At 37.4% G+C, this 27,890-nt stretch overlaps 1 protein-coding gene across 8 annotated transcripts in view; it reads left to right on the forward strand.

Moving 5' to 3' along the window:
* LOC101315509 (uncharacterized) overlaps positions 1 to 27,890 on the forward strand; it is a 93,347-nt gene that overhangs the window by 20,294 nt on the left and 45,163 nt on the right. For 6 of the 8 annotated variants that reach the window (XR_012331986.1, XR_012331985.1, XR_012331984.1 and 3 more), the window contains exon 3: positions 6,884 to 6,970. The exons of the other annotated variants lie outside the window; for them this stretch is intronic. Coding sequence is in view for 1 of the 6 variants with exons in the window: in XM_073805206.1 (XP_073661307.1) it covers positions 6,884 to 6,955 (72 nt within the window). In the remaining 5 variants the exon portion in view is untranslated. The remainder of the gene's footprint in view (positions 1 to 6,883; positions 6,971 to 27,890) is intronic. 8 annotated transcript variants of the gene reach the window in all.

The raw sequence follows: 27,890 nt of genomic DNA on the forward strand, positions 1-27,890 counted from the left end.
AACTATGTTGAATAATAGTGGTGAGAGTGGACATCCTTGTCTTGTTCCTGATCTTAGAGGAATGCTTTCACCATTGAGAATGATGTTTGCTGTGGGTTTGTCATATATGGCCTTTATTATGTTGAGGTAGGTTCCCACTATGCCCACTTTCTGGAGAGTTTTTATCATAAATGAGTGTTGAATTTTTTCAAAAGCTTTTTCTGCATCTCTTGAGATGATCATATGGTTTTTCTTCTTCAGTCTTTTAATATGATGAATCACATTGATTGACTTGCGTATATTGAAGAATCCTTGCATTCCTGGGATAAACCTCACTTGATCATGGTGTATGATCCTTTTAATGTGTTGTTGAATTCTGTTTGCTAGTATTTTGTTGAGGATTTTTGCATCTATATTCATGACTGACATTGGTCTGTAGTTTTCTTTTTTTGTAGTATCTTTGTCTGGTTTTGGTATCAGGGTGATGGTGGCCTCATAGAATGAGTTTGGGAGTGTTCCTTCTTCTGCAATTTTTTGGAAGAGTTTGAGAAGGATGGGTGTTAGCTCTTCTCTAAATGTTTGATAGAATTCACCTGTGAAGCCGTCTGGTCCTGGACTTTTTGTTTGTTGGAAGATTTTTAATCATAGTTTCAATTTCATTACTTGTGATTGATCTGTTCATATTTTCTATTTCTTCCTCGTTCAGTCTTGGAAGGTTATACCTTTCTGTGAATTTGTCCATTTCTTCCAGGTTGTCCATTTTATTGGCATAGAGTTGCTTGTAGTAGTCTCTTAGGATGCTTTGTATTTCTGTGGTGTCTGTTGTAACTTCTTTTGTATCTCCGTTGGATACAGTTTTCTTTAGGTATCTAAAATATCTAAAGTCGCTGCATTGTTTTGTTAATAATATGCATATTGTGGCTTGTTAAAAATCATTTCTTAGTAAATGATTACACTTACAAATATAAATTTAGTTGAATCATTGCCTCTATTGAATATCCAGTGATCAAGCATTGTCAATTTCAAAAGGTCTTTATATCAAAGCAGTCTTTCTCCTACTCCCTCTTAGAAATAAGTCATGAAAATGAAAGGGCATGCAATATATTTTTATCTAATATGAAATTAACATTAACACTAGGAAATTATTTTAAATATTTTACAGAGAGTCTTGTTGAGATCCAGATCAAAGCACCTTTATGGCTGCCTTAGAATGTAATGTGCCAGTACCAAGCATCAGCTTTATTTTCTTTTGGATCTGTATAGATATTATTTCTAGGTGTTTGAATGTTTTCTTATGTAAGATTACTTAGAATACATCCCAATGATTAGACCATAATGAAAGACAGTTTACATAGCTGAGTATTATCATCTTTCAATGGTAGGCAGTATAAATGGGAATAGAATAACAAAAGCAAACAAAAATGACAGAAGCAACAACTAAAATTTTTTTTAAATCTTAAAAATTACATTTACCAAGGCGAGGATTATTCTTCATAATTTTATCTGGAAATGGGTACAATATTGATAGGTAGGAATGTGTAGTAGATTATTGTGTTTAATATTACTTTGTATAAAAATATTGGCATTCGTGTTCATAGGACCACTGTGGTTTTTATTTTTATGAAGACCCAGTAGCAAGCACATTTGTAACATGAAAGACTTGGATACAATTCCGTTTACATAAACGCAACCTCATACACAGAGCTCATTAGTTTATCCTCAACTGATATATAAATTATTGAACCAGTCTTGATCTGCCAGCTAAGTGGAATATGAGATCTCACAGCAATATTTATTAATTTCTATGAGGACTTTATTTCTGCCCTGCTTCTGAAAGATACAAAGGAAATTGCAGCTTTTGTGGTTTCTTAAGGAATGAATACAATCTAAATGACCCTAAATTTCAGAGCAGGAGTTGAACTTTAGGATTTCTTTTGTTGGCTTACCTCCAGCTGCCTTATAAGAAGAACATGATTTTTGGTTCATATTTATATTTTCAGATGTTGACTCATCCCCTTCACTGATTTTGTCTTTTTATTTAAGAAAATATCCTTCATGAATGATTGAATTGTTAGACTCATGCATCCATTTGCTCTGTCTCCTGATATTACAAAGACTTTTTTCAGAAAATGACGTTACAAGATTCCTGGCAGATGATTGGATTGGCAAATAATTCATGCAGATGTGAAAATAATACCAATGACAAATAAGAAAAATTCAATACATGTAACAGTACCAAGCATTCATGAGGATGTGGGGGAAGATGAAACCACATACATGTTGGTTGGAGTGTAAATTGGTTTGCTGACTTTGGAGAGCAATTTGTGAGTACTTTGTAGAGGTGAATTTGCACCTGGTGTCCATCCTACTATTTTATTACTTCTTTACCCTAGAAAACCCCAGGCATTTGTGCACAGGGAGGGTCTTTGAGCAGGTTTGTAACAAGGGAAATAATCCGTTTAACAGTGAATAAATGTATAAACCATTGTTTATTCAAACAATTACTATGCAAAGATTTGTAATGAATGTTCCAGATCTACAAGAGTAAGTATGGTTTATTTCAAAAATGCAATGCTGAATAAAAAAGAGTAAGTTGCAAATTATACTTTAAGTATAATTCATTTATGTAGAATTTAAAAATAGTACTATTTATGGATGCTACATATGTAATGAAGTAGAAGAATGCCATGAATCTAATACACATCAGCATTAGGATAGTGGTTACTGCTGGGGAGGAAGATGGCAGATTGAGTGTAGAGATGTAGGTGTAACATTTCATTTTTTAGAAAAGAAAGTGAGAGAATTGAAGTAAAGAAAGCAAAATATTAGTGTATGCTTAATCTTGGTATTTCAGCATTGTTACGCTTACAGGTATCTGTCACATTGTATTTTTACTCATATTTTTAAATGGTTTTATAGTTAAGGGAAAAAAAAGTCCTAATTACTGGTTGTGAAGGGCTGCGTTCAACCAGGTGAATGTCAACTTCATGGGGTAAAATCACCCCATGAAGTAGGGAATTGAAGAGGTTTTCTCCTAAGCTGGCCCAAGGGAGTAACAAGAGGAATTAATTTATCAAGGAATGAACTTTGAAGATAGACCAGAACATATTGCTGTTCTCATGGGAACTTAATCTCTTTCAAATAGTCTTCTTTAAAGAAACCTTAAGAAGTTAACTTCTCCAATGCTCATATTTTCTCAGTAATAAAAAATAGTGATAATAATATTGCATAAAATTTAATAAGCACTTATATTCAGATTCTGCTAATGATTTATACATTTGTCTCATCTAATCCTCACAATGTCTCTATGAAGCAGGTATTATTATAAACCACACTTAAAGATGGGCCGAGTACTTTCCCTACTCACATGGCAGAGCTGGTACATTGCAATAGCAAGATTAACCATTAGAGGCCTTTACAAGAACAACAGATTAATAAGTAAATCAGTGAAACATGAAAGGTAATGGGGATGGTCCTTTCAACATCCCTCTGCTTTCATTTTATAGTAGACTGCCCCACTGAGTTGCTACCAAAAAAGTTTGATAATTAATTTAAGAAAGATTAAGTTTATGTACTAACAGACACTGTACCATCCCTTTTGAATATAACATTTAACAGAGTTTCTTTTTGTTTTAGTGCTAGGAACTTAAAAGCTAGTGAGTGTGAATATGTGAATATTCAAAATATTTTTTAAACTTATATAAACATAAGTTTGTATTAATGGGCATCTATCTGAATAAAAAAGATACTGCTACTTCTGAATTTCCTTCCACCTCAAAAAATTCTGTTTGTGTAGTTAGATGGATTAGATATTAATTCTACTTCTGAGAAATAAGAAATAATAATCTTTTTATTAAGAAATAGCTCATTTGAGCATTAAAAGATTTTAAAATTGAGAAATTGTATAGGTAGAGTTTTGATATAATAAAATCGAAGCAGAAAAATTACCTAAAATATACTTGAAGTATATTTTTTCCTCTCAAATAGGAGAAAACTGATGAGGATGGGGTGGGATTTTGTACTGGACCAAAAAAGCTAAGTTTCTGAAGTTATTTGGGAGGAGGCTTAAGTTTTATTTTAGAATTAATTATAGTTAAATTTATTAAGCCATTCAATGCTCCAATAAGTAATTACTATTTTCCATGCACTGGACTGTGCCTTTTTACGAGTAGGATCTCACGCAGTCCTGACAACGTTGTGTACTCATTTTGCAGATGAGAAAACTGAGGCTGTGAGAGGGGAAGTAAAGGGCTCAAGGTCACACAACTTGAGGATAGCAGAGTCATGACTCAACCTAGAGTAGGATTCAGATCCAGGTAGGCAACTCTGCTTTTGTGCCTCTTTCAGTCTGTTAAGGTGTCCCAGTGTGAAAACCTCTATAGCTGGTTGGGGGAAGAGCAGGTGAATCTGAGCTCTGAAACCTGCAACCTTGTGTGTGTGTGTGTGTGTGTGTGTGTGTGTGTGTGTGTGTGTGTGTGTGTGTGTGTGTGTGTGTGTGTGTGTGTGTGTGTCAGGCTAAGCACTTTTTGCTTCTTTATGAGAAACAGTCATAATTAAGGGCAATAGTTTAAGGATACCTCAATAAGAGAGTTCTTAAAGATGGGATAGAGTTTAATGGAAAAAAATGTTCTGCTTGGAAAACATGCTAGGGAGCTACGAATGGTTTTTTTCTCCTTTTCATCCATAAAAAGATTAGAAGTGTAGTACTCTGAATTACTTTTCAGGCAGAGAAACTATAAAACACTGTGAAATAGAGAAGCAGGATTCAGAATGTTGCATTTTGTTTTTTATTACAAAAGAAATACATGCACATGGTAGAAGATTAGAAAATACTGATAATAAGAAAAGAAAAAAATTTACAAAATCTGTAACTATCGTTGAGTGATAAACACCACCATTACCTCGATGTGCATAACTCTATGTATGTTCTTTAAAAATCAAATCATGTTGTGGAAGCTGTTTTGTTACCTGATTGTAGCTTTTTTAAAGGTTAAAGGCATTTATTTTTGTACTTTAGGGCATAAATGGAGCTACAGAAATGTCGATACAATAAGTGTATATCCATGAGATTTTGGACTACCTTTCCATAAGTCTTACTTGAATGCAGTGTTATTTTCTTCTGTTTTTTATTCAAGGTGGTGCATCACAATTATGATGTAGTTCTTTTTTTTTCTAAAGATTTTCTTTTTTTTTTTTTGATGTGGACCATTTTTTAAAGTCTTTATTGAATTTGTTACAATATTGCTTCTGTTTTTTTATGGTTTGGTTTTTTGGCCGCGAGGCATGTGGGATCTTAGAACCTGCACCCCATGCATTGGAAGGTGAAGTCGTAACCACTGGACCACCAGGGAAGTTCCTATGATGTAGTTCTTGATGCTAGCTACTGGGTGACTGTCAGGACTTTCATGAAGTGAACTGTGAAATTGACAAACCTATATGTCAATTATGATTCTTCCAGGATGGAAGACTAATCCAGGGCCAAAATTAAAACAGAGATAATCATAATTTTTGAAAGGTAGAAGAGATCCTACAGAGTGAGTATATATGTTACACACAAGGGAAGAGAGAAAATATTCCGAAACAGTGTCCAGGGCCATACAACTAGTTATTGGTGAGAGATTGCAACTGAAATCCAGCTGTTCCGACTTCTAGTCCATTGCTTTTTCATCTATTGCATGTGTCTCTCACTAAGGAGCCCATTTCATGAGATTGCAGAATAGAGCACTGTGTGGTCCGGCTTTCTTAGGGGCAACGTTTCCAACCTCCAGACTCACAGCCCTACATAAAGAGAGGGCTCCTGGGAACCTCTCCACCGTTAAGAAATTCCGCGAAGCAGAGTAATTGTCCCTATTAACTCTTTAAGTCCTGTCTATCATGGGAAGAACAGAATGACCATTCCTGGATCTTAGGATTTAGGACAGCCATTGGAAAGATTTTTTAATTTATTTTTGAAGTCCTATGCAATATAAGGCATGGTGGGAGTTTAAGGTGGAGGGATAAATGTGGGGCAGAAGCTGGCCAGAAAATAGCCAAAGATTTAACTTCACCAATAGGAATGTTTTTCTTTTTTGTCCTCCCTCTGTCAGTTGTCATCATCCTCTTCATCATCACTATGATTTTTTTTTAAAAATCTAACATATCTCATACTTACTATAGTCAGACACTGAATTCAGTGTTTTCATATGCATTATCTCATTTAATCTTATGAATCAAATTGTTATTCCCATCGTACAAATAAGCAAACCGAGGCTCAAGTGACCTTAAGTAATTTGGTCAAGGGCTTCCTAAGCTGGTAATCAAGCTAGGATTCTAACTTAAGTCTTTGGGTCTCCAGAACCCATGCTCTTTACAATCTATTACACTGCTCCTCTTATAAGCATCCGTGAGGGGTTGAGGTTCAAAAACCCAAGTCAGATTGCAGAGTAATCTTGAACTTGATATGGACAGTGGCATGAAAAGGAGGTCTAAGCTGGGGCACATGAGGTCTATGGCAGTGAGCTTTCTAGTTCACGCAGTCCGATACTAGAAATTTGATTTCTCTGTCTATCCTTGAGGTCATACTGGGAGTGGGGGTGTGAGAAGGATCCAACATGATCAGGCTGAAGGTCACAGCTATGCTGTTTTTCTAGCAGGAAACATAGATGAAAATTAGGAATCAGGGCAGACATCCAGCTGGGTAGAATGGCTCTGAGATTTATGCCAGATGCTCATGAAGGTACCACGGGGACACAGTTCACTCTGAACACCCGACACACAGGCATTGATGTAGCAGACTAATTCCAGAAGAAATATGTGTAGTTTTTACATATGACCCCTGTTTCCAAAAAAGAAACTGTAGTGGAACTAAGTGCAGCTTACATGCTATGCTCAGTTCTTGGCTAATGAGACACTTATGTGTGTTCAGGCTCAAGACACAGATGGGAATGGTGAGGATCTCCAGCTAAAGAAAAAAATGCAAGTGACCATGGGATGGTGAAGGAGCCTACTCAAGGTAATAGATGTCACCCTGGGAGGCAGAGGGACAGATTTCTCTCTCTATTGCTGCTGGTAAGGGGTGCACATTTTTCAATTTGAATATCTATAGCGGTAATTCTCAAAGTGTGGTCCCCAGGCCAAGCACCAGAATCACATGGGAACTTATTGGAAATGCACACTCTCAGGCTCCATCCCAAACCTAATTAATTAGACACTCTGGGGGTGGCGACAAACCTTCCAGGTGACTGGGATGCAACTGAAGTCTGAGACCCACTGACCTGCAGCATTACAGCATTTATTTATCAAAGCAACCATATGAGTTATGTATTGTCATCTTTGTTTTGCAGAAGGGAAATCCAAGAAATGTCAAGTTAGTGTTAAGTATCATGCCCAAGATTACACAACTAGTAGATAGTAAAATTGAGATTAAACTTCACTGTTATATGGCTGTAGTTATGTATGCTTCCAGATATTTTTAACTTAACTGAATTTAATCTTTTAGTTAATGTGTTTGGATATTTTCTTCAGAGGTGATTACCATATCATGTATATCATATGTCATATCATGACATGTCATATATCATGCCATATATCATATATAATATTATACTATATATTTATCTTGCCTCTAACATAGCATTTAAATGATATAATAGGAGCCACCTTCTACATGGAATTATCTTGAAGAGCTTCCATATTAACCACCTTTCCCTCCTTTTCCCTTTAGCTCTTTTTTTCCACAATTTATTTTGAATTTCAATGCTATGAAAGTTGAGAATAGTCCAATAAGCAACACTATATTCTTTATTTAGAATTACCAGTTAACATCTTGCCACGTATGCTTTCTCTTTCTCTTTCTGTGTGTATATAATCATGTGTATCAAACACATGTTTCCCTGAATTATTAGAAATAAGTTGCAGGTGTTATAACAGTTCACCTTTAAATAACTTAACGTGTATCTCCAAGGACAGGAACTTTCTCTTATATAACTACAATACTACTAGACAGCAAATAAGTTTAATATTTGTTCAGTAATATAATCAAATATTTGGTCCATATTCAAATTTCTCCAGTTACTAAAGAAATATTGCATATGTTTTTTTAAATTCAAAATGCAACATAAATCATGCAATGCATTTTGCTGTCATCTTTTATTTATTTATTTGTTTTTATTTAATTTATTTTTTTTCTGAAGTGAAAAAATAAATTGTAGTTTATTGCAAAAGAATTTACATTAAAATTAAGGGCTTCCTACAACTACTGATCTAGATGTTTGCATAACATCTGAGATATCTTTATTCAAGTATTTATTTTTTTTTGAATTTTATTTTATTTTTTTATACAGCAGGTTCTTATTTGTTATCCATTTTATACATATTAGTGTATATAAGTCAATCCCAATCCCATGTCTTTTTCATCTTGTTTATCTAGAGCCATCCCTCTGTCTTTTTGTTTACTTTCATGCCATTGACATTTCTGGAGTGTGGGTTAATTATTTAGAAAAACGTCCCACTTCCCACTTGTGTACTTCCTGTTGCATCCCATTAAGTAGCACGTGATGTCTGTTTGTGCCATTCTTGATGAACAGCTTGGTTATTTAGTTAGGTGATGTCTGCTATAGCTCTGCAACATAAGGTACCCCTTCCTTCCTCTTGTAAATCAAAAGTGGTATGTGGGATGATACTTCGAGATCATAGGATGTATTATCCTGCTTTTTTAACAACTTTTCACTGAATGGTATTAACATCCCTTTGGATCCTTGTCTGAATATCACAGATATCACACGGGGTTGCAAAATGGTGATTTTTTTGAATTCTATTACTTCTACATTTATTTTCTGGCATTTTTCTAGAAGGAAGAACCCTGTCCTCCATCATCGTCCCCTTTTCCTCTCTTATTTTTTTATGTACTAGGTATTACATATATATGTATGCATGTGTTATCACTATTTACTTTGATTACATTTTCTTAAGAATGTCATTTAATTTCATGTTTTAGGTTAGTAAATCTATTATTATCTTTCGAAGAGAAATACATCATAATTTTTGATGAATGATGCTAACTATATGGTCACTGGACTTATACCTAGATAGAAAAAATAGAAAAAAGATTAGATGACCTGTGTATCAAATGGGAGGGTTCAGCCCTTTACTCTTCTAGTTTTTATTACTCATTAGGACTTCTTCGATGTACTTTGGGCAGAATGGAGGAGGGATGGCCAGAAAGAATCTTTTAGATTTGATTTTTTTTCAAATTCCTGTAATTATACTCTACTTTTAAGAGAAATATGTTTTGAATTTGGGTTGTAGACTTGATCTATGGTGGATTTTTACATCTCTGTGAGTTCAGTAGTCTTCTAGAAGTATTTTATATGCATGTGAATATGACATATTCACATGTATATAAATGAATATGAAAATGAATATAGTTCCCTGTGGTATACAGTAGGACCTTGTTTTTCATCCATTCTAAATATAATAGTTGGCATATGCTAACCCCAATCTCCCACTTCATCCCTCCCCCACCCTCCTCCCCCTTGGCAACCACAAGTCTGTTCTCTATGTTTGTGAGTCTGTTTCTCTTTCATAGACCTTAAAAGAGGCATTAATTGCTATTTTTTTCTCATTCTATTGTTAACTCTTCTTAATGTGGCTGATTCTCACTGTTACTTCATAATTTTTTCCTGAGAGTTTTTGAAAACTGTTCCCTTTGGAAGGAAGCAAGGCAAGACACCAGTAAACTAGTGTCTTTTGTTATCAGACTTTAATGTCTTAATAATTAAGCAATTTTAATATAAACTTATATTGCGATTATTGTTCTGCTTGAGTGATTGTTGATATGTTTAGCAATTTAATATTGCACTGAAGTTAATTGTCTTTATGTCACTTATGGAGGAATCTGAGAAATGATGGTGATGATTCATTGAAAATAGTCATTCCCTTCTGATACTTTTGGGAACATAGAACAATGTTATGGTTTTGATGTTTGTAACATTTAAGCTTGACAGGAGGCCCAAAGTAAGAGTGGCTTAAAGAAGGTAGGGATCTATTTCTCTTTCTCATAAACAGGAAAAAGAAGTAGGCAATCTATTACTAATAAGGAGACTCCACAGTCGTGAGGGACTCAGTCTCCTTCTATCAGGTCCCTCTGCTATTTTTTTTTTTTTTTTGTGGGTATTCCTATTTAAAAAAAAAATTTTATTGAAATATAGTTGATTTACAATGTTGCGTTAGTTTCCACCAACAGTGTAAAGTGATCCTTTTTCTCCATACCTTCACCAGCATTTATTATTTGTAGACTCTTTGATTTGACCATTCTGACTGGTGTTAGGTGATACCTCATTGTACTTTTGATTTGCATTTCTCCTATAGTTAGAAATGTTGTCCCTCTGCTATCTTAACACATAGCTTCCAATGGAAGGTCCAATATGGCTGCTCCAGATAAAAAGCTCATATGTGCTCTCAACCAGCATGAAAGAGGAAGGGTGCACCCCTCCCTTTAAAGAAGAACGCTTCCTGGAGTTCGCACATTCCTCTTCTGCTTATATCTTATTGGCCAGAATCTAGTCACATGGCCATGTCTAGCTATAAGAGAGACTGTGAAATGTAAATTTTATTCTGGGCAACCCTATTCTGAGCTAAAAATGGGTGGTTATGTTACTAAAGAAGTAGGGGAAAATGCATATTGGGGCAAATTAGCAATCTCTGTCATAACCTTGTAATAATCTGGGCTTTATTTGTCAATATTTTCCAGGGGCAATTATCAACTTGTCCACTTTTTAACAGTTGACAAACTCTCCTTGAGAACTTTATCTGTTTTCTGGAATAGTTCAATGCATTTTTCAATAGTTCAATGACATTATTTTAAAGCATAAGAAAAGGAGACTCTGATCTCTCTTAAATGGTAAAGGAGAATGGCAGGGGGCACATGGATCTATGTGCTATTTCTCATCCATCTGCTCTGACACACAGATGTACCCAAACCTCCACAGGTCTGTTGCCAAATTTTGATCAATGAGCAAAACATTAATTTCTGTAGCTGATTGTGCATATAGTTATACAGTGTTGCCACTTAGAACATTGAATGTATACAGCATGTATATGGCAGGTATACCTGCATTAGATGAGGCAAGGGCATTATGAGGGGGTCTTTGTTGGGGATCCAGGCTCTATCTGTGGATTGGCTATCATCAACATAGGGCTTCCATTGTCCACCATTACTCCCAAATTCCAGCAAGTAGGAATGGGAGGAGAGGAAGAGAGGAACACACTCCTTCCCTTTCCGGGCAGTGTCTAGAATTTGCACACATTATGCGTGTGTATCTTTTTTCTTTTTATTGAACCATCTCTTACACTCACACTTTTATACTGATTACATCTAAGATGATTATATCTAAATCAGTCCCTTAGACTTTTACATTATTTGCTATTTTTTCATGATTATAAACATCAGTATATACATTTTGAAATATGTAAATCTTTAAATGTGTTTAAAGATAAGCATTTAAATGTTTAACAATATAAATTATTGTCTGCATTTTGAATGGTATCAGAATTGGGACAAGCACAAATTTGATAAATATTGTCAGTTTTCTTTTTAAAAAATTAAAACAGCACTCTCATCGGCTATATTTGAGAGGGTCTGTTTATTGCAAACTTACTAGTGTTTTGTTTTCTCATACAGTTTTTAAAAATATATAAAGTTTCTTCATTCTAAGTGAGGTGAACATTCATTGTCTATCTGTAACTTTTTCTCTCTTCCTTTCTTATTAAGGAATCTTATTAGATATTTATATATAAATAATACTAATTTTTCTTCTCTTATATTTGTTACTTATAAATTTCCATATATTATGTCCTTTTAATTTAGCTAATGTTTCTCATTGAAGGAGAGAAATATAAAGTGCTCACAAAGTCAAATTTATTAAGTATAAATGATGTGACTTTTTCCATTGTTTTTAAGTATACAAGATATTTCTCATCCTGAGATCCAGAGATTGCAGAAATATATACCTTCATTATCTTCTATTTTAATTTTTCTGTAATTTAACTTGGTTTATGATATGAGGTAAGTCTCTAATCCATATATTTTTTCCAAATAGCCAACTGTGAATCCCTGCTATTTATTAGGTAATCTTTTTCATTTGCATCAATTTGTAGTGTATCATTCTATAAATACACCAACAAAAAATAATATGTATTTTCAACCTGTCTATTCTGTCTTATAGGTGCCAGAAATGTTTTTGTAGCAGAATATTGGTATGTGATGAGAAACTTTGTTGTAGGGAGTGTTTTTTATGTCCTTACAGCACAGTTATTACCATTTTGAGCCTAGAGACAAATAAAAGCATTTCCTTTTTTTTTTTTATAATGTGAATTTAGAAAGTGCTTTTCCACATGAATGTCCTGTGGGCACATCAAACTCACTGTGTCCAAAAGAATGCCATTATTTGTGGCCCCATTACAACTCTCCTCTTCTAATGTTTCCTAGTGCGGCTAATGGCATAGCTTTCATCCAGTCTCCCTAGCCACAAACCTCAGCATCATTTCTGACTTTTCCCTCTGCATTTCACCCTACATAGAGCTATTCCCTAGTATTTTCTAACTCTATCCTGAAATACTACTGGAATCAGTTCTTTCCCTTTGGTTATCACTGCCTCTGCTCTCAGGGCCGTGCCATCTCTGCTGGACAGCTTCAGGTTCTCGCCTCCAGCCTGTCCACCTTCAGCATAGGTACCAGTTATCTCTCTAAATTACAGATCCAAGCACATTACTTCTTCTGCTCTTAATCCTTGAGTGGCTTCACACTGTCTTGAGAATAGACTTCAAACTCATTAACATGATATTCAAAGCCTAACAAAGGGTGGCTCTTCATCTTACTTTCCTTTTTCAACTCCCTTCATTCCTGGCCACCCATGAACCCTGTGTTCCTGTCACCTTTTACTTTCAAATATTTCAGCATTCTTTTCCCTTGGGCTGTTTTGCCCATAACTGCCTTTCTCACTTTGTTTTCACAATCCACACTCTTAAGTCTCAGATCAAATATCATTGGCTCTGGAAAGCTCTCTTTATATTCAGTCAAACTTAATTGCCCTGCACTCTGTGTTCCTATTGAATTTGTGTACACATTTATCATAGTCCAGATTATTTTCTAAATTGTTTAAGATGCAGTATATCTGGTGAGATTCTATACATTTTAAGGGGACCAAAGTGGCCGTCTGTCTTTGTAGACACAGAATATGTAGCAGATTTTCTTAGTTTGGCGTGATGGGCTTGTGACTGCAAACTAAAGGAGATAAAATTTTGAAAGCCAGAGCACAAAGTATCACTGCAGCCTCTGCAGAGATCTGACCCAGCAAGGATGACTTAGCAGCCAAAGGCAAGGACCCATATTCAACAGTGACACCAGATGGTAGCAACAGAAGTGATGAAAATTGTAAACTGAGGCTCACAGTGCCCTGATCAAACTCTCTAATTTTGTCTTGTGGATTTCAAATGGTCCTCTTTGAACTGAATAAGCAACTCTGCCCCCAGATTTCTGCTGGAGAAAGAGCTTAGATAATTCAGGCATGGGGCAACTGGATTATTAAAAGTGTGACCATATTTGTACTGCAAGCTGGTTAGGCAGGTTATCCAAGTTACACTTGGTTGTGTCTCCTCGACCACCCTGTACATATCTGCAAAGTGGGGCCCTTGTGGAATAATCTTTATATCTCCCTGCTGATGAGAACCGTGATTTGAACATTGTAAATATTTGAATTGAATTGCTTCTGCCCTATGTTTATTTTAATATTTATAACGACAGTCATAAAACAAGTAACGTTTTAAAGTTTTTTGTCAAAAATATTTTGCATTTGTAAATATTCCTGTAGAAGGTATGGGCTGCCTGGGAGCGCTGCCTGTGCTCTTTGGGATCTCAAGCTGCAGTTACTACTGTAGTAAATTCAGTTAACTACTGCAGCACAATGCCATTAGCATTAATATAAAACCCCGAGAGATAGAGTATCATTACATTAAAAAAAACTATTTTGTCTACTTAGGTTGGCACTGGAGAAGATTGCCCCACAAAAGCAGTTCGCAGTTCTCTAGTTGCCAAGTTTTGCAAATTTGCTTGGCCTTGCTCTCTTATATAGAAATTGGTTACCGTCCATTGCAGTTTAAAATATCATTTTTCTTGTTTAGAGAAGAGGTTTCTAAGTGCACCCTACTACTGGAGAATGTTTATGCTGACATCCTATAATTTAGAATGTGTAGCTGTGCTCCCAGGGACTTGTGCTGGCTCAGCCTTTCCCCTCAACTCTTCAAAGAGACTTTTGTACCAGATCCACATGGTTTCTATTGTTAGTTCCCTTTCCCTATTACTGTTGTCTGTTTATGTGAAAGGAGGGTCAGTGAATTGCTTGAGCTTTAATTTTCATGCCCTGTATGAAACCATGTGCTCTATATTCTAATGGGAAATACACATAGGGTGTAGTCCTGTAGCTGAAATTTACAAGAAGTTTTGTTAAAGAAAATACAGAGGTATTTTGTAAGGAAAGTAGTGTTGATCTATCTACATTATCTATGTATGTATGTAAGTATGTACATTCACATCTATCTATTTATCTATCAATCATCTGTTAACTATCTACTGGTGTGTTAGTAAATAAGCTGGTAAATAGACTCTCCAGGAAAAAAGAAAGCTCTAGTTTGTAACATTTGCACATTTCCACGGCATAAATACTCCCACCATGGCTCATTTTAAGCTATCAATATGACATCGTTGAATACAGAGCTGGGAAGTGATACACAGAAACCTTTGTATAGTATTTTTACCATACAGTTACAACAAATGTAAATAACTTTAAAAGCATAGATAAATGCAAAATATAGTAAAAGAAGTAGGAAGTAGTCAGTTCTGAGTATTTATTATATTTGGTTTTTTTCAGATTTACAAATTTTGATAATATATTTTATTTATTTTTTGTTTTATTTTTTAAAATTTTTATTGGAGTATAGTTGATTTACAGTGTTGTGTTAGATTATCTTCATTTTAAATGCCATTTGTTTACTGTAAGTTCATGTAATTTAGTTTTTTCACAAGGCTCTCTTTAAGAACTGCTTGCAGAATTCCTGATAATATAGCAACTGGCTCTTGCAAGCTGGTATAAAGTGGTTCCAACATAATACTGTATTAATCTATTTCTATCCACTTCTTCCTTTTTCTAAGAAGGGTAAGCCCCTGTGGCTGGGAGATCTTTGTTGAACTTCGTGGTGGGGGGTTAGGTAAACAGGTCTGGAGGAAGAAGCAGAAGTAAATTGCAGAGTGTAATAAAGGATGGAAGCTTTTGTGTATGGCGTGGGTAGGTGCTAGAATTATGGGGGATCAGAGGAAAGGTTTACATTTATTTCTGTGATAATTATCTTTCAAGTTGTCAGAGTAGAATGATTGAAGTCTTCAGGAATGTGTCCGTTATACAGCATAACACACTGTAGTTTGCCATGGGGTATTTGATGCAAGTCCCTTTTTCCATTTCTTATATGAAATACTTAGTAAAATCTACATTGCTTAGTAATGTCTTTCTTGGGAATGGATTCTTCTTGGAGAGGGAAGTAATATAGAGTTCTATATCAAAGTTGAAGTGGGGCAAAAGCTGAGACTGCTTTCTGGGTTACAAGAGATATTTGAAAATGGTGTATCTAAGACTGAAAATTAAATCACATTAGCTGAAGTACAGAATCATTTGTTAAAATCTAAAATATAAGCAGCATAGCATGGTGCTTCAGAGTACAGATTTTATAGCCTACTTTTGGAGTTTGATTATAGATTCTACCACTTATTATCTGTGTGACTTTGGGCAAGTTATATAATACCTCTGTGTTTTGGTTCTCTTGGCTCTAAAACAGGAATTTTAATAATAGACGTTGTATTGGTTTGAGGATTAAATGAGTTATACGTAAAGCACTTAGAATAGTTCCTGGCACACTGTAAATTATAGGATTAGCTATTATTTATAATTGGTCTAGGGACTTAGGAATATGATTAATTAGAATATAATATATATGAATATTATGTATGCTGGGTTTCTGAGGGGTCCCAGTAAGGACCCTCTTCCCTGTTTGAGTTCTGAACTAATTGAGGTATAGGAAACAAAAGTGATAACCATGGAGGAATCCATGGAATTACCCTTATTACTGATAACGGTGATAAAGCACACTGTACTTGCATCTGTAGAAGAGTGGGCTTCCTAATCCAGAAACTTAAAATTAGGCAGACTTGCCCAGCCATTGGCAGCCCTAGAACTCTGCAAGCATCCTCTTTGGGGCCAGACCCTTTCACCATGTGGCTGAGGGCAGAGCAGAGCACACACTGCCTGGGGGTATGCTGACTTCCAGAGGAAAGGGGAAGGGAAGAGACTGGGCTCTGCGTGCCTGACTTCTACTTCCACACTCATCAGTCAAATGATTTTACTCTTTTGTCAGTGGCTCCATGGTCACATGGCAGAGAGAAGCCAGGATTATTCCATAACTGGAGCTCCTTCCCCTCTATATCAATGTTCAACCAGCAACACAGAAACTACTTCTGGTGTTTTTTTTTTATATTTATATATAAATTATATATATTATATAAAATATATATTTTATATATATTTTTTTGTATTTTATAAAAATATTAAGTATTTTTACTTAATAGAGCACATTTAATTTGGTTATTCAGGCCACAAAGGGGTTGAGAGACTCAGCTGGGGATGGTGAGATAACTCAGGAATTTATAGCAGCAGGAAGACATTGCCTCCCTTCACCAAAGGGAGGAGGTGCTGTTTGGCAGAGACCAGGGGCTGGAGTTACCCCCAAAGAAGCTGGAACCCTGGTGGGTCTGTCCAGGAGGAGCTGGAACCACAGAGGTACTGCCTGAGGTGGAGAGACAGTGGGAGAAATACCCTGGTCTCTCCTTTCCCAGCCTCCCATCCGTCTCCAGCACCTGGGAAACACAGCCTGCAGCGGTGAGCCCCACTGCTATATAGAGCAGAGAGGGGAAGGGACGGAATAGATCCGGGGACAAACGGGGACTGGCATGTACGCATGCACACACACACGCACACCCCTTCTATTTCGTGCTACTTTGCTTTTGGACTCTTTGGACTGTGTAGATCAAAATACTCATTCAGAAGGTATGATTTTTTTGACATTACTTAAAAACACTGTCTATGGAAGTCAATTGAAGAAAGCTGAAAATCAATATGCAATTTGGCCCTAAATTCTCAAAATTCTGGTGAACCTCCTCTGCAATATTCGTAGGTGATGCACTTCCCGACTACTCCCTGATAATGTCCCATTATTGCCTAAATTCTTTATTGTTTGTGGTCCTTTTAAAGATAGGCTCAGATAATATTCTATACTGTACTCGGAGTCCGACTTGATACAAGTGGAACAACGCCAGCGCTCCACCTCTTCACCTCCTCTGCATCAGCTAATGGGCACCGTCCAGCCTTGCTGCCTCCATGAAGTCTTCATGCACTGTGGCCCTCATGGAGAGGCATTGCTGAACCTACTACACTTTTTTTCGGTATTTGCCTTGTGCAATTATGTGTTTATTTGTCGTAACCTCTGTATCATTCTCCTTAAGAATTGGCTTGTCATAAAAGCCTGTCATGGACTCCCCATGGAGCTAGCTGCTTAAAGCCAAATTGTGTGCATCTAGTTTAAAAGTCCATCATTATGCTGTTGCTGAACAAAGTTTTCTTGAAAGCAGTTCATTTTCAGACTGTTTAGTACTCATAGGCCATTTCTGAAGATTTTGAACCAAAACAATGAAAGAAATGGAAGCCTTGGATTGCATTTACTCTCCAGAGAATTGTGAGGACTCTGGAACAGAGCTGTCCACTGTCAAGGTCGGGTATGAGAATCAGTCTATAGTAGAGAGGTTAAGAGCCAGAAGGCCCGGGATTAGATCCTGATGTAAAAAAGATGAGCAAATGACAGGACCACTATATGCCTTGATTTCTTATGTGGAAAGTGGGGCTAAAAACAGTACCTTCCTCATTATTGTATTCTATGAGATTACCCATGCTTATTACTTGCCTCACTGCCTAGGGCTCAGTGTTAGTTATTATAATTCAGTATGCCTGTTGTTTTTTGAAGTTCGTTTTTAGGTAAAATTCTCAGAAATATAAAAGGTTGAGGTCCTACTTTCTGGAGAACAATATAGCTCATATGCTTAACTGCAGAACTGCGTCAGGGAGCAGAGAAACTGAGCAGCTGCCTAGGGCATCAAACCCTAAGGGATGGTAAAACATCACTGTAATTGTGGCAAGAGGGAGAGAGAGAGAAGTGTGAAGACTGGAGCTCCTTTAGTGGGGCTATGGCATTTTAATGGAAGGGGTGCCTGAATAAGGCCCTTGAGTTAGAAGAGTGGGAAAACCCCAAGGGCTATGTTTACATGCTGATAGGTAGCTCCTCCGTCACCTTCTCAGGAAGAGGCCCAGGTTAACTGCAGGGATTTCACTTTGCTGACGCAACTTCGGGCCAGTTTAGAGCAGCAGTGAAAAGACTGAGAGCGCCCCTAGATGGTCTTTCTCCTCTCTTCCCCCCAGTGCCACTAAGCTCCAGAATTCCTCAAAAAATGGTATCAAACAATAGTTTCCCAGAATGGGGCACCGATATATTAGCTCATTTGGTGTATGTGTGTAACGCCATGGATTATTTCAGTGGGGGAACGTGTAAATCAGTCAAGGACCAAGGGCTTTGAACGGGGTCCATATAAAGAATTGCTAACAAGATATAAAAGTTGTTAACTAGGTAACAGAAAGGGCCACAAGAGAATTCTGAGGTGTTCGGGAGGTAGCAATTGTAGGAAGCAGCTAAGGCTGAGGGGACAAAGGACAGAGGCTGGAGTTACTAAAATTCAGAGTGTTTGAAGACACAACCTGGAGAGCTGAAACTCAGACCTCTGAGGAAGCGTTGCTGCTAAGCTGGTTCTGATATTTCTGAGCTTGGAGAGGGGCCTGAGGAAGCGGTGCTGCCTGGCTGAAGAGTCTCAGGGATGGGGTGAGAGTCTCGGGACGGGGTGGGATTTGATCAAGCTGGCCCTTCAAGTGTTGGAAAAAAATGCCAACTGGGCTCAGCTGCTACTTCAAGAAAGAACTGCCCTCAGGGTGAAGAAACACTGGGGTGATGCTCATAGGAATAGGAAGCAGGTAGGAAAGAGCGAGCCTCTTCTTCCTCCTCCAGCCTTGCTGCCTCCCTCTGGTTTTCCTCTTGGCGGGGCCCAGTCCAGGTGGCAGAGCAAGGTATAAGGAAGGGAAGGTTTGGAGCCCAGAGAGAGTTACTTCATAACTGGGACAGAAATATTGTGAAACACAGAACAAGCCACTTAGTAGATATTGGTGACTGGGTGTTGGGCAAATACTTTACAGGGTATCTACTCCATGCTCCTGGGAGTACAGAACTGAATAGGACCTGTCTCTGCCCTAAGAAAGGAGGGAAGGAGGCTGATTTATAGGATAAATGATGGTGTAATGTGAAACAGTTATGATCATGGGAGCATAGAGATGGGAGTCAACTGAATAGGTAGTGAACCTGGTCATCTTTTCTTCGTTAACTAGATGCTATTTAGGTAACTTAATTATATGAAAATAGAAAAGCAGCATCCATTACTGGTGCCATTTTAAAGGTAATCGGTAAAGATCATGTGGCACAATTTTGAGTGTTTCCTTATAAACGTTTCCTCCAACTTAATCTCCTCCAATTTGTCAAACCAGTACAATTTACTAGTATTTATTTATTCATTTTAATTTCAAAGTATTCTGATGTTGTCAAATTTAAGGTATTTCTTCATTCAAGGAAATAACTATACATTAATTTTGTTGAGTATTCTTTTAATATTCTACTAAAACAGGATATTTCATAATTCTTGAGTCATCTTGGTACAGGTAATGTTCTTGTGATATTTTATAAAGGTATTCCAATTTACTTGCATTTATTAACTTAGCTACAAATATTTGCTTTGTATTTCACTAGATTCTGGGGAAACATAGATTGAATAAGATGGGCTGTGGCAGATTCTTGGTTGCTAACACGTGAACCATTCTGCCACCACTTCCTTCCCTACAGAGCCCAGATTTTGTCTAGGTGTTGGGGATTATAAATCCAGTCCGGGGCAAATCATGGTTGGTTTAAGACAATTTTACTAATCCTGTTCCCCTTTGCTAATGGTTGAGGTTGGGGTTTGTGACCAATTCTGACCAATCCATTTTAAGGTAAATTCCGCTGCGGGTTTCTGGGAAATATTTCCTTCCCTGGTCAAATGTCTTATTGGACATTTTTGTTTGAAGACATGATATTTGGGGTCATGGCAGTTATCTGAAAACCCTAAGAAAACAGCTCCAAAAATCACAGAAATTCCAACTGGAGTCCAGTCATTGTTGACCCACTGAATTAATCACCCTGGACCAACCTAATTTTCTACTTATCTTTATTTGAGATAAGAATACCCTTATTGTTTAAGCCATTTTTAGTGGGGTTCTGTTTTAGATGAAACCAAAGTAACCTAAAATAATATACATGGTCTCTATCTGACACAAATTTTTACATTTTTAAAGGGTTCTAAAAAAAGCAGTGTTTCGCTGCACATATATCATTCTAAGTTGCCAAGTGGAGGTCTCAGGGAGTAGATACCATGTAAAACTACCAATAGGGTATCTTGCTCAATAAGGGACCCTCTCTCCTTTTTCGTGATATACATTTTTTTTTCTTTTAATTCTCAAGTGGTTTGAGATTTTGACCTGAAAATCCACCCAGAACTCTCCACACCCCTCCCCCATCCCTGCCTCCCTGAAGCTATAATTCCATGTTGAGTTTTATTTTTATGAAGCCATCTATTTTATTTTATTTATTTAGCTATTCCCAAGCAAAAAACCCACCAAAACCAAAACCACAACAACCAAACAAAAAAAACCCCAAAATAAACAAACCAAAACTCCCTCAAACCCAGGTGCTTGTTACATTGTTCTTAAACCAAACAAAGCTGTTAACAGGGTGAAGAGTCAATATACAAAGTATTCATGAAAATTATATGAAGCCACTCTAAAAATATCATTAGGGCAAATCCATTTGTGATTCATATTCTTGACAACAAATAACTGATGAAACTCATTGATTGACTCTTCATTCCATGGCGGTAGCTCTTAGGGACCGCCCCCCCCCCCATCTTTTTTAAAGGGAGTCATCCCCATGGCCATGCAATAGACTGGGGAGCCTTCTCGTTCCTATAGGGTGTTCTTGGCCCTGCTCTGCCTACCTCCTTTTCCTTCTATTAGAGATCTCTTAGATAAGGTATGTCTGGACTTCCTTGGAACCACCAACTTGCTCCTGAAAGTAAGAATTTTTAGGAAAGTTCAGACAGGTAATTTATGGCTTGCCATTCAGTAGGCATTTTTTATGAGTACAGACATCCAGTGTTGGGGTGGTGTTTGGAAGGGCATCCCTGGAGGCAGAGAGCAGGGTTGTGACAGCATTTATGTGGTTACCGTTTCTTGCTGTCAGAGAGGATGCTCCCTGGGTGTATCTGATCTGAAACTAACCCCACAATAAACTATTTGATTTTGTCATTTGCTCAGTATCTCTGGCCCACTGCTGTAAACTCTTCTAAATAAATTAACCCTAAAAAACAAATTGACGAATGATGTGACTAGAAAATTTACAAAAGAAGACATACAAATAAAAAGTGAGGAAAGTGTTTAACCTAACTAAAAAATAAATTAAAATAAATATAGGGAAATATTATTTTCTGTTTATCAAAGTTACAAAGATTTAAAAGTAATAATACTCAGCTGGTGAGAGTTGGTGATACAGTCTCAAGTACTGCTTGAAGATCAACATATACATCTTTAGGAAGAATTTTAGCAATGCATATTAAATTTTCAAAAATATTCTTACATTTCAAATTAGCTGTTCCAATCCTAAGCTATTTTATTCCATTTCTGTTGATCCTAAAGAAACAATTTTTAATGTAGAAAAATCTACATGTAAAGCTGTTGATTACAGCATTATTTGTCAAGATGTACAGTTATAATCAACCTAATTATTCAACTTTAGGGGAGGTGTAAATATATTTTGGTACATCTGCAAATATGAAAATTATGCAATATAAAAATGGTGATACTACAATTTTGTATTCAGTATTAAAGGCTATTGTTATAATGTTAACAAAAAATCAAAATCAAAATTGTGTATACTTTATATTATAGCTTTACTATGAAAAATCCTGTAGAATTGGAGAAAATATGACAAAGATTTTAGCAATGATTTCCTTTGAATATGAATGATTCGTATTTTCTCCTATGTATTTTTCTGTATTCTATAAATTTTCTGCCGTAAGTATATATTACTTCCATAATCAGGAAGGAAATAAACAGTTTAAGAAAAAGTTTAACACTTCTCTTATAAGAACTGCTTCCCTCTGTTCTCTAAAGAAGATTTTCCAACTGCTTTTACTTTTAACCTTTAAAAAAATCATACTGTATAGCACAGGGAACTACATTCAATATCCTGTGATAAACCTAATAGAAAAGAATATGAAGAAGAATGTATGATATGTGTAACTGAATCACTTTGCTGTTCAGCAGAAATTAACATAACATTATAAATTAACTATGCTTCAATAAAATAAATTAAAAAAAAACATCAAGCTACTACAGTGTAAAGCTTTTTTAGGTCTCTAGGTTTGAAAGGTACAATGAAAAACAAAGGAATTTGCTGCAATTTTGTTCTTTTTCCAATTGTCATGACAATGCATTTATAACGGGCAATTTTCTATTCTCTGGAAAACTAAGTATATCACATTAAAAACAGATTTGTATCTGGTGTCTTAGAACATTTCCTATTGTTCAAACAATGATGTTGTGTCGGCAGTCTTTTCAATATGTCTTTCCTTTTTACAGTTTGATTTTCCTGTTTTTTGTAAAATCTGCACTTCTGTTGAAGACTAGGTAGATACAGCACGTCTGCTGGCTGTGGAGCAGTCGATGAAGGAGTAGGGAATGGGTAGAATGAAAGCTATCAATAGCGGGCATGTGAGAGCACATTCTTGGCCTCTTTGTGCCTTTTGAGGATTGCGTGGGTGCCTTAGGGCCATGTCTCTGAGCAATTACAAGCTAATGGTGTGTGTCATCCCATGTATACATTAAGGAAATGTTATTTAGTCCTCTGGTCCCCTTTCCAGTTTGTATGTGTATGTAAAATCTTTAAATTTTATTTATTTCTGATTTTTAAAATGATACATTCTCATTTAAACACTGGGGACATATATACTAGATTCCTATTGCTGCTGTAACAAATGACCGTAAACTTAGTGGCTTAGTACAAACTTACTACCTTAAATTCTGGAGATATGAGATCCAAAATGAGCCTCACCGGGCTAAAATCCAGGAAATGGAAGGGCTGCGTTCCTTTCTGGAAGTTCTTGGGCAGAATCCATTTTCTTGCCTTTCCTGGTTTCTGTAGGCTGCCTGGACTCCTTTGTTCATTGTCCCCTGCCACTTTCCCCACCAGCAATGGCCAGTTGAGTCTTTCTCAAATGGCATCGAAACCACAGAAATGTGTCTCAGGGGGCTCCAAGGAGCCCTGGTTCTTTATGTCTAAGTGCAGAAAGAATTCGGTGAGAGGCAAAGTGATAGAAAAGAAGTGATTTACTAGAATAGGATGCTTGTGAGGTTTACAAGCGGGTGGGCAAGAGGGTGCCGCCCTGTGAACTTGGTGAGCTACAGTTTTATAATCAAAGGCAAAGTGGGGAGGGGGGAGAAGATCACCTTCTTCCTTATTCTTGAGCAGATGTCAAGCTTCCATCATCAGTTCCTCCTCCTTGTTGGGTAGGGGAGTTTTCTTGTCCCTACATGGTCAAACTGGGACGGTCATAGTGCAATGGAAATGAGCAAAAAGGCAGTAACATATGCTAAAAATGGTAAATCATCTCAGGTTTCAGTGTAATGCCACCTTTTCCTTATATTTTTATTTTTAGTGTGCACAGAAGAGCATGTCCTAGGGATCATTAACTTACTGACCTCACTGGGCAGGATGCGGATCCCATTTCACCACTGTTTTATTATTTTGGGGCATGTTTCATGCTTCTGTTGCATGGTTTTGTTGGTAGGCAGGCCTGCTTTCTTGAGTGATCATTAACTTACAGGGGTCTCCCATACATTTTTCTTTACTTATGATCCCTTAGTGGGATTAACTATTTAATCACTTACTTGGTCCCTTTACTCTGTCCCTATCAGCATCACACTGGCTCTGAGTCTTCAGCTTCCCCCTTCCACATTTAAGGAGTCTTGTGTTATTGAGTCCACTGATAATTCAGGAGAATCTCCTTACTTAATATCAAATACAAGCCACCTTAATTCTATCTGCAACCTTAATTCTTTTTTTGTCATGTAACCTAACATATTCATGGATTCCAGCATTTCAGACACAGACATCTTTCAGTTGGGGGGCAGGGGGCATTATGCTGCCTTCCACAGAAGAGTTCCAGAAATGTAAAGATATGTAAATAAAATCCTTAACTCACGTCACCAAAGGTAACTACTGTTAACATCTGGGAAAATGTTTCGTCTTATGATTTCGTGAAATCATGACCTAATTGATTTAAATACATAATGGGGACTTGAAATCATTTTTTGAGTAGATAATATATATTCTCATAATTGGAATATATAAAAGTATTCACTAAAAAGTCTCTGTCTCCCTACCAAAGGTAATGACTTTTAGTAGTTTCCTGTGTGTTCTTGTAGGTTTTTAATGTAAATATATGTACACTAACATCATTGTTCCTTGTTTCATATCTGGTCCTTACCTTATCCTAGAGTTGGAGTGGACATAGGGATAATAGTAGTGACTAATATTTGTTGAATATTTACTATGTGCCAGACATTGTAACAAGTGTAATACATTTAATCTTTGCAACCCTAAGTGTAGGTTCTACTATTATTTTTATTTTTAAGATGCAGAGCCTAAGACAGAGAAGTTAAGTCATTTACCCATGGTCACTTACCTGGTAAATTAAAAGCTGGGGTTTGAGCCCAGATAGTCTGACTTTAGAGCCCTCATGCTTAATTCCTATTCTCTATTCCCTATCCTATATGATGAGTACATTACTTGCTAATTTAAAGAGTTGGTGAAAATTTTTGTGATCTCTAAAAATCCCTTCCATAAGAGTGACCACATTCATATGCCTGCTTCAAAATGTCATGTGTTTCTGAGGAGGTGTGTCGGACACTCTTGGTTGGCTGCCCAAGAACTATACCCAACAGCCATTCCCAATGGCTTTCTCCCTTACTGGTGCCCCCAGTAGAGCTGACAAAGCAGGAACTTGCTCTCAAAACCTCTATGGAGCAAGGACTAGCTATATGGCTCAGTTCTAGCCAGAGAGACTGGGAAAATTTTCTGAGAGACTTCCGAGAAATATTTCATTCCTGGCGACATGACAAAGGCAAGTCAGGAAACTTCTCTCTCATTCCTCCATCCACTCCTTTGCCCCACTTGGGACATGACCACCTGGAAATATGATATTCAGAGCTAAGGCAGACCTCTTGCAGCCACTCAGGGGAGATTAAGAGAATTTCAGAGATTTTGACATAACCCCTGATGTTCTGGATTTACCAAACTTGGCACCAGCTCTCTGCAGACTTCTTGTTAAGCCAAACAGTAAGGAGTATTATATTTCAAGCCCCTGTTAGTCAGATTTTTCTATTACTTGCAGCCAGACACAGCCTAACTAATATGGAACTCAGTAGTGCTGCTCAAGAGAAAACATCCGGAGTGTACAGTAAAATCACTGCCCTACCTTTTAAGAGGGATATGGACAAATTTGTAATAAAACAGGAAAGCAGCCTACATGGAAGGGGTTTTGAGACCTTGTTGTAGGAACTGGGTGGAATTATCCTGGAAAGGATGTCAAAGAAGGGGATATAAGTGTCGTGTGCTTGAAGCGCTTTCTGGTAAATTGAAGATGTGGCTGCAGATTCTTCCCATCCCTGTGCGTGTCACCTTGCAAAGTGGCGTTTCTCTTCTTCTTTTTAGTAGAAGTAGTGGTGATGTTTTTTTCTCTGTTCCTTGAATCTCCGCTTGGCCATGTGTATTCGTTTCCTAGGGCTGCCATAACAAACTACCACAAACTGGGTGGCTTAAAATAACAGAAACTTTTTCTCTCATGGTTTTGGAGGCTAGAAGTCTGAAATCAAGGTGTTGGCAGGGCCATGTTCTCTCTGAAGGCTCCAGGGCAGAATCTGGTCCACGCCTTTCTCTTAGCTTCTGATGTTGATGGTAATCCTTGGTCCCCTTCGGTCATCACACAGCATTCTCCCTGTGTGTTTCTATGTTTCTTCTTTTCTTCTTATGAAGATACAAGTCCTGTTGGTCAGAGCCCCACCCTATTCCAGTGTGACCTCACTTTAACTTAATTACAACCGCAGTAATCCTGTTTCCGAATAAGTTCACGTTATGAGGTTCTGGGAAGGACATGAACTTAGCTCTCTAGCCCAGTACACTCATGTGATTTGCTTTGGCCAGAAGGATATTAGCAAACATCGTGCATCAGAGGCTGAAAAAGTATTGCTCTTTGGAACCCTGAGATAATGATGTGAAGAAGCCCAGAGTGGCTACTAAAGGATGAAATACCATGTGGAGCAAAGACAGACTGTCCCAGCTGAGGTCACCTCTAGAACCAGGAGCCTGACAACTGCCAGACATGTGAATCAGGCCACTCTAGACCATCCAGCCACATCTGAGCCAGCCAGTGGAAGAATTACTCAGATGAGAGATAATAAATATTTGTTGTTCAGGATGTTGGAGATGATTGGTTATCCAGAAAAAGCTAACTAATATGGGTTGTAATGTGATAAGGAGATTTAATTTGATTGTGGACATTCTAGAGAGCAGAACAGTCTTGAGATTCTTGCCAACGTGTTTTTTTTTTCCTTTTTAAATTTTGGCCTCACTGCGCAGCTTGCAGAATCTTAGTTCCCTGACCAGGTATTGAAACTGGGCCCACGGCAGTGAAAGCGTTGAGTGCTAACCATTGGACTGCCAGGGAATTCCCGCTTGCCGACTTTGAAATGCTGTGGTCTTAGGATTGGCTTTCTGACCAGCACCTGAAAGTAATAGAAAGGCAGATTTTATTGAATGAAAGTAAGGACTTTCTAATAACTGGATCTGTCAAACAATGTAGCTGGCTGCCACCTGAGGGGAGTGTTATAAAAAGTTGATGTTGTTTGGGAGACTGTATTAAAACCTCTAATATCCATTTCAAATCTAAGACTTTCAGGAAAAAATAGTTTGGATTTTAGAGTTTTAGAAATGGGAAAATAATCATTGATGATTTAGTATTCTTTTTTTTCTTTTGCGGTGTGCGGGCCTCTCACTGTTGTGGCCTCTCCCGTTGCGGAGCACAGGCTCCGGACGCACAGGCTCAGCGGCCATGGCTCACGGGCCCAGCCACTCCGCGGCATGTGGGATCTTCCCAGAGCGGGGCACGAACCCGTGTCCCCTGCATCGGCAGGCGGACTCTCAACCACTGCGCCACCAGGGAAGCCCGATTTAGTATTCTTTTAATGCATTGTTCATGCCAGAAATTATGGAAAGGCCAGAAATTACTCAGCATACTCTGTAAAATTCCCAGTGTCTACTGGCATGATTGCACATATTCCTTCTAAATTGAATCTTGGGCTAAGAGTTGGAAGGGAGCCTTTGACTTTGGGTTTCTATACTGCCATCCCCATTTCATTTTGCCTCTTGTAGTCCCCAGGGCTAGAAACACTTTGGTTTCCTGCCAGCTGGTGCATCAGTATAGAAGTAACCTGGCATTGGGCCAGGACTGAAAGTGGTGGACTAAAGCCAGAGATAGAGCCACAAGACAACCCTCTAGAATGATGTCATGTATCTCCTGACATAACACCAAAAGGAGG

The sequence above is a fragment of the Tursiops truncatus genome, chromosome 5, assembly GCF_011762595.2.
Source record: "Tursiops truncatus isolate mTurTru1 chromosome 5, mTurTru1.mat.Y, whole genome shotgun sequence".
NCBI classification, from domain to species: domain Eukaryota; kingdom Metazoa; phylum Chordata; class Mammalia; order Artiodactyla; family Delphinidae; genus Tursiops; species Tursiops truncatus.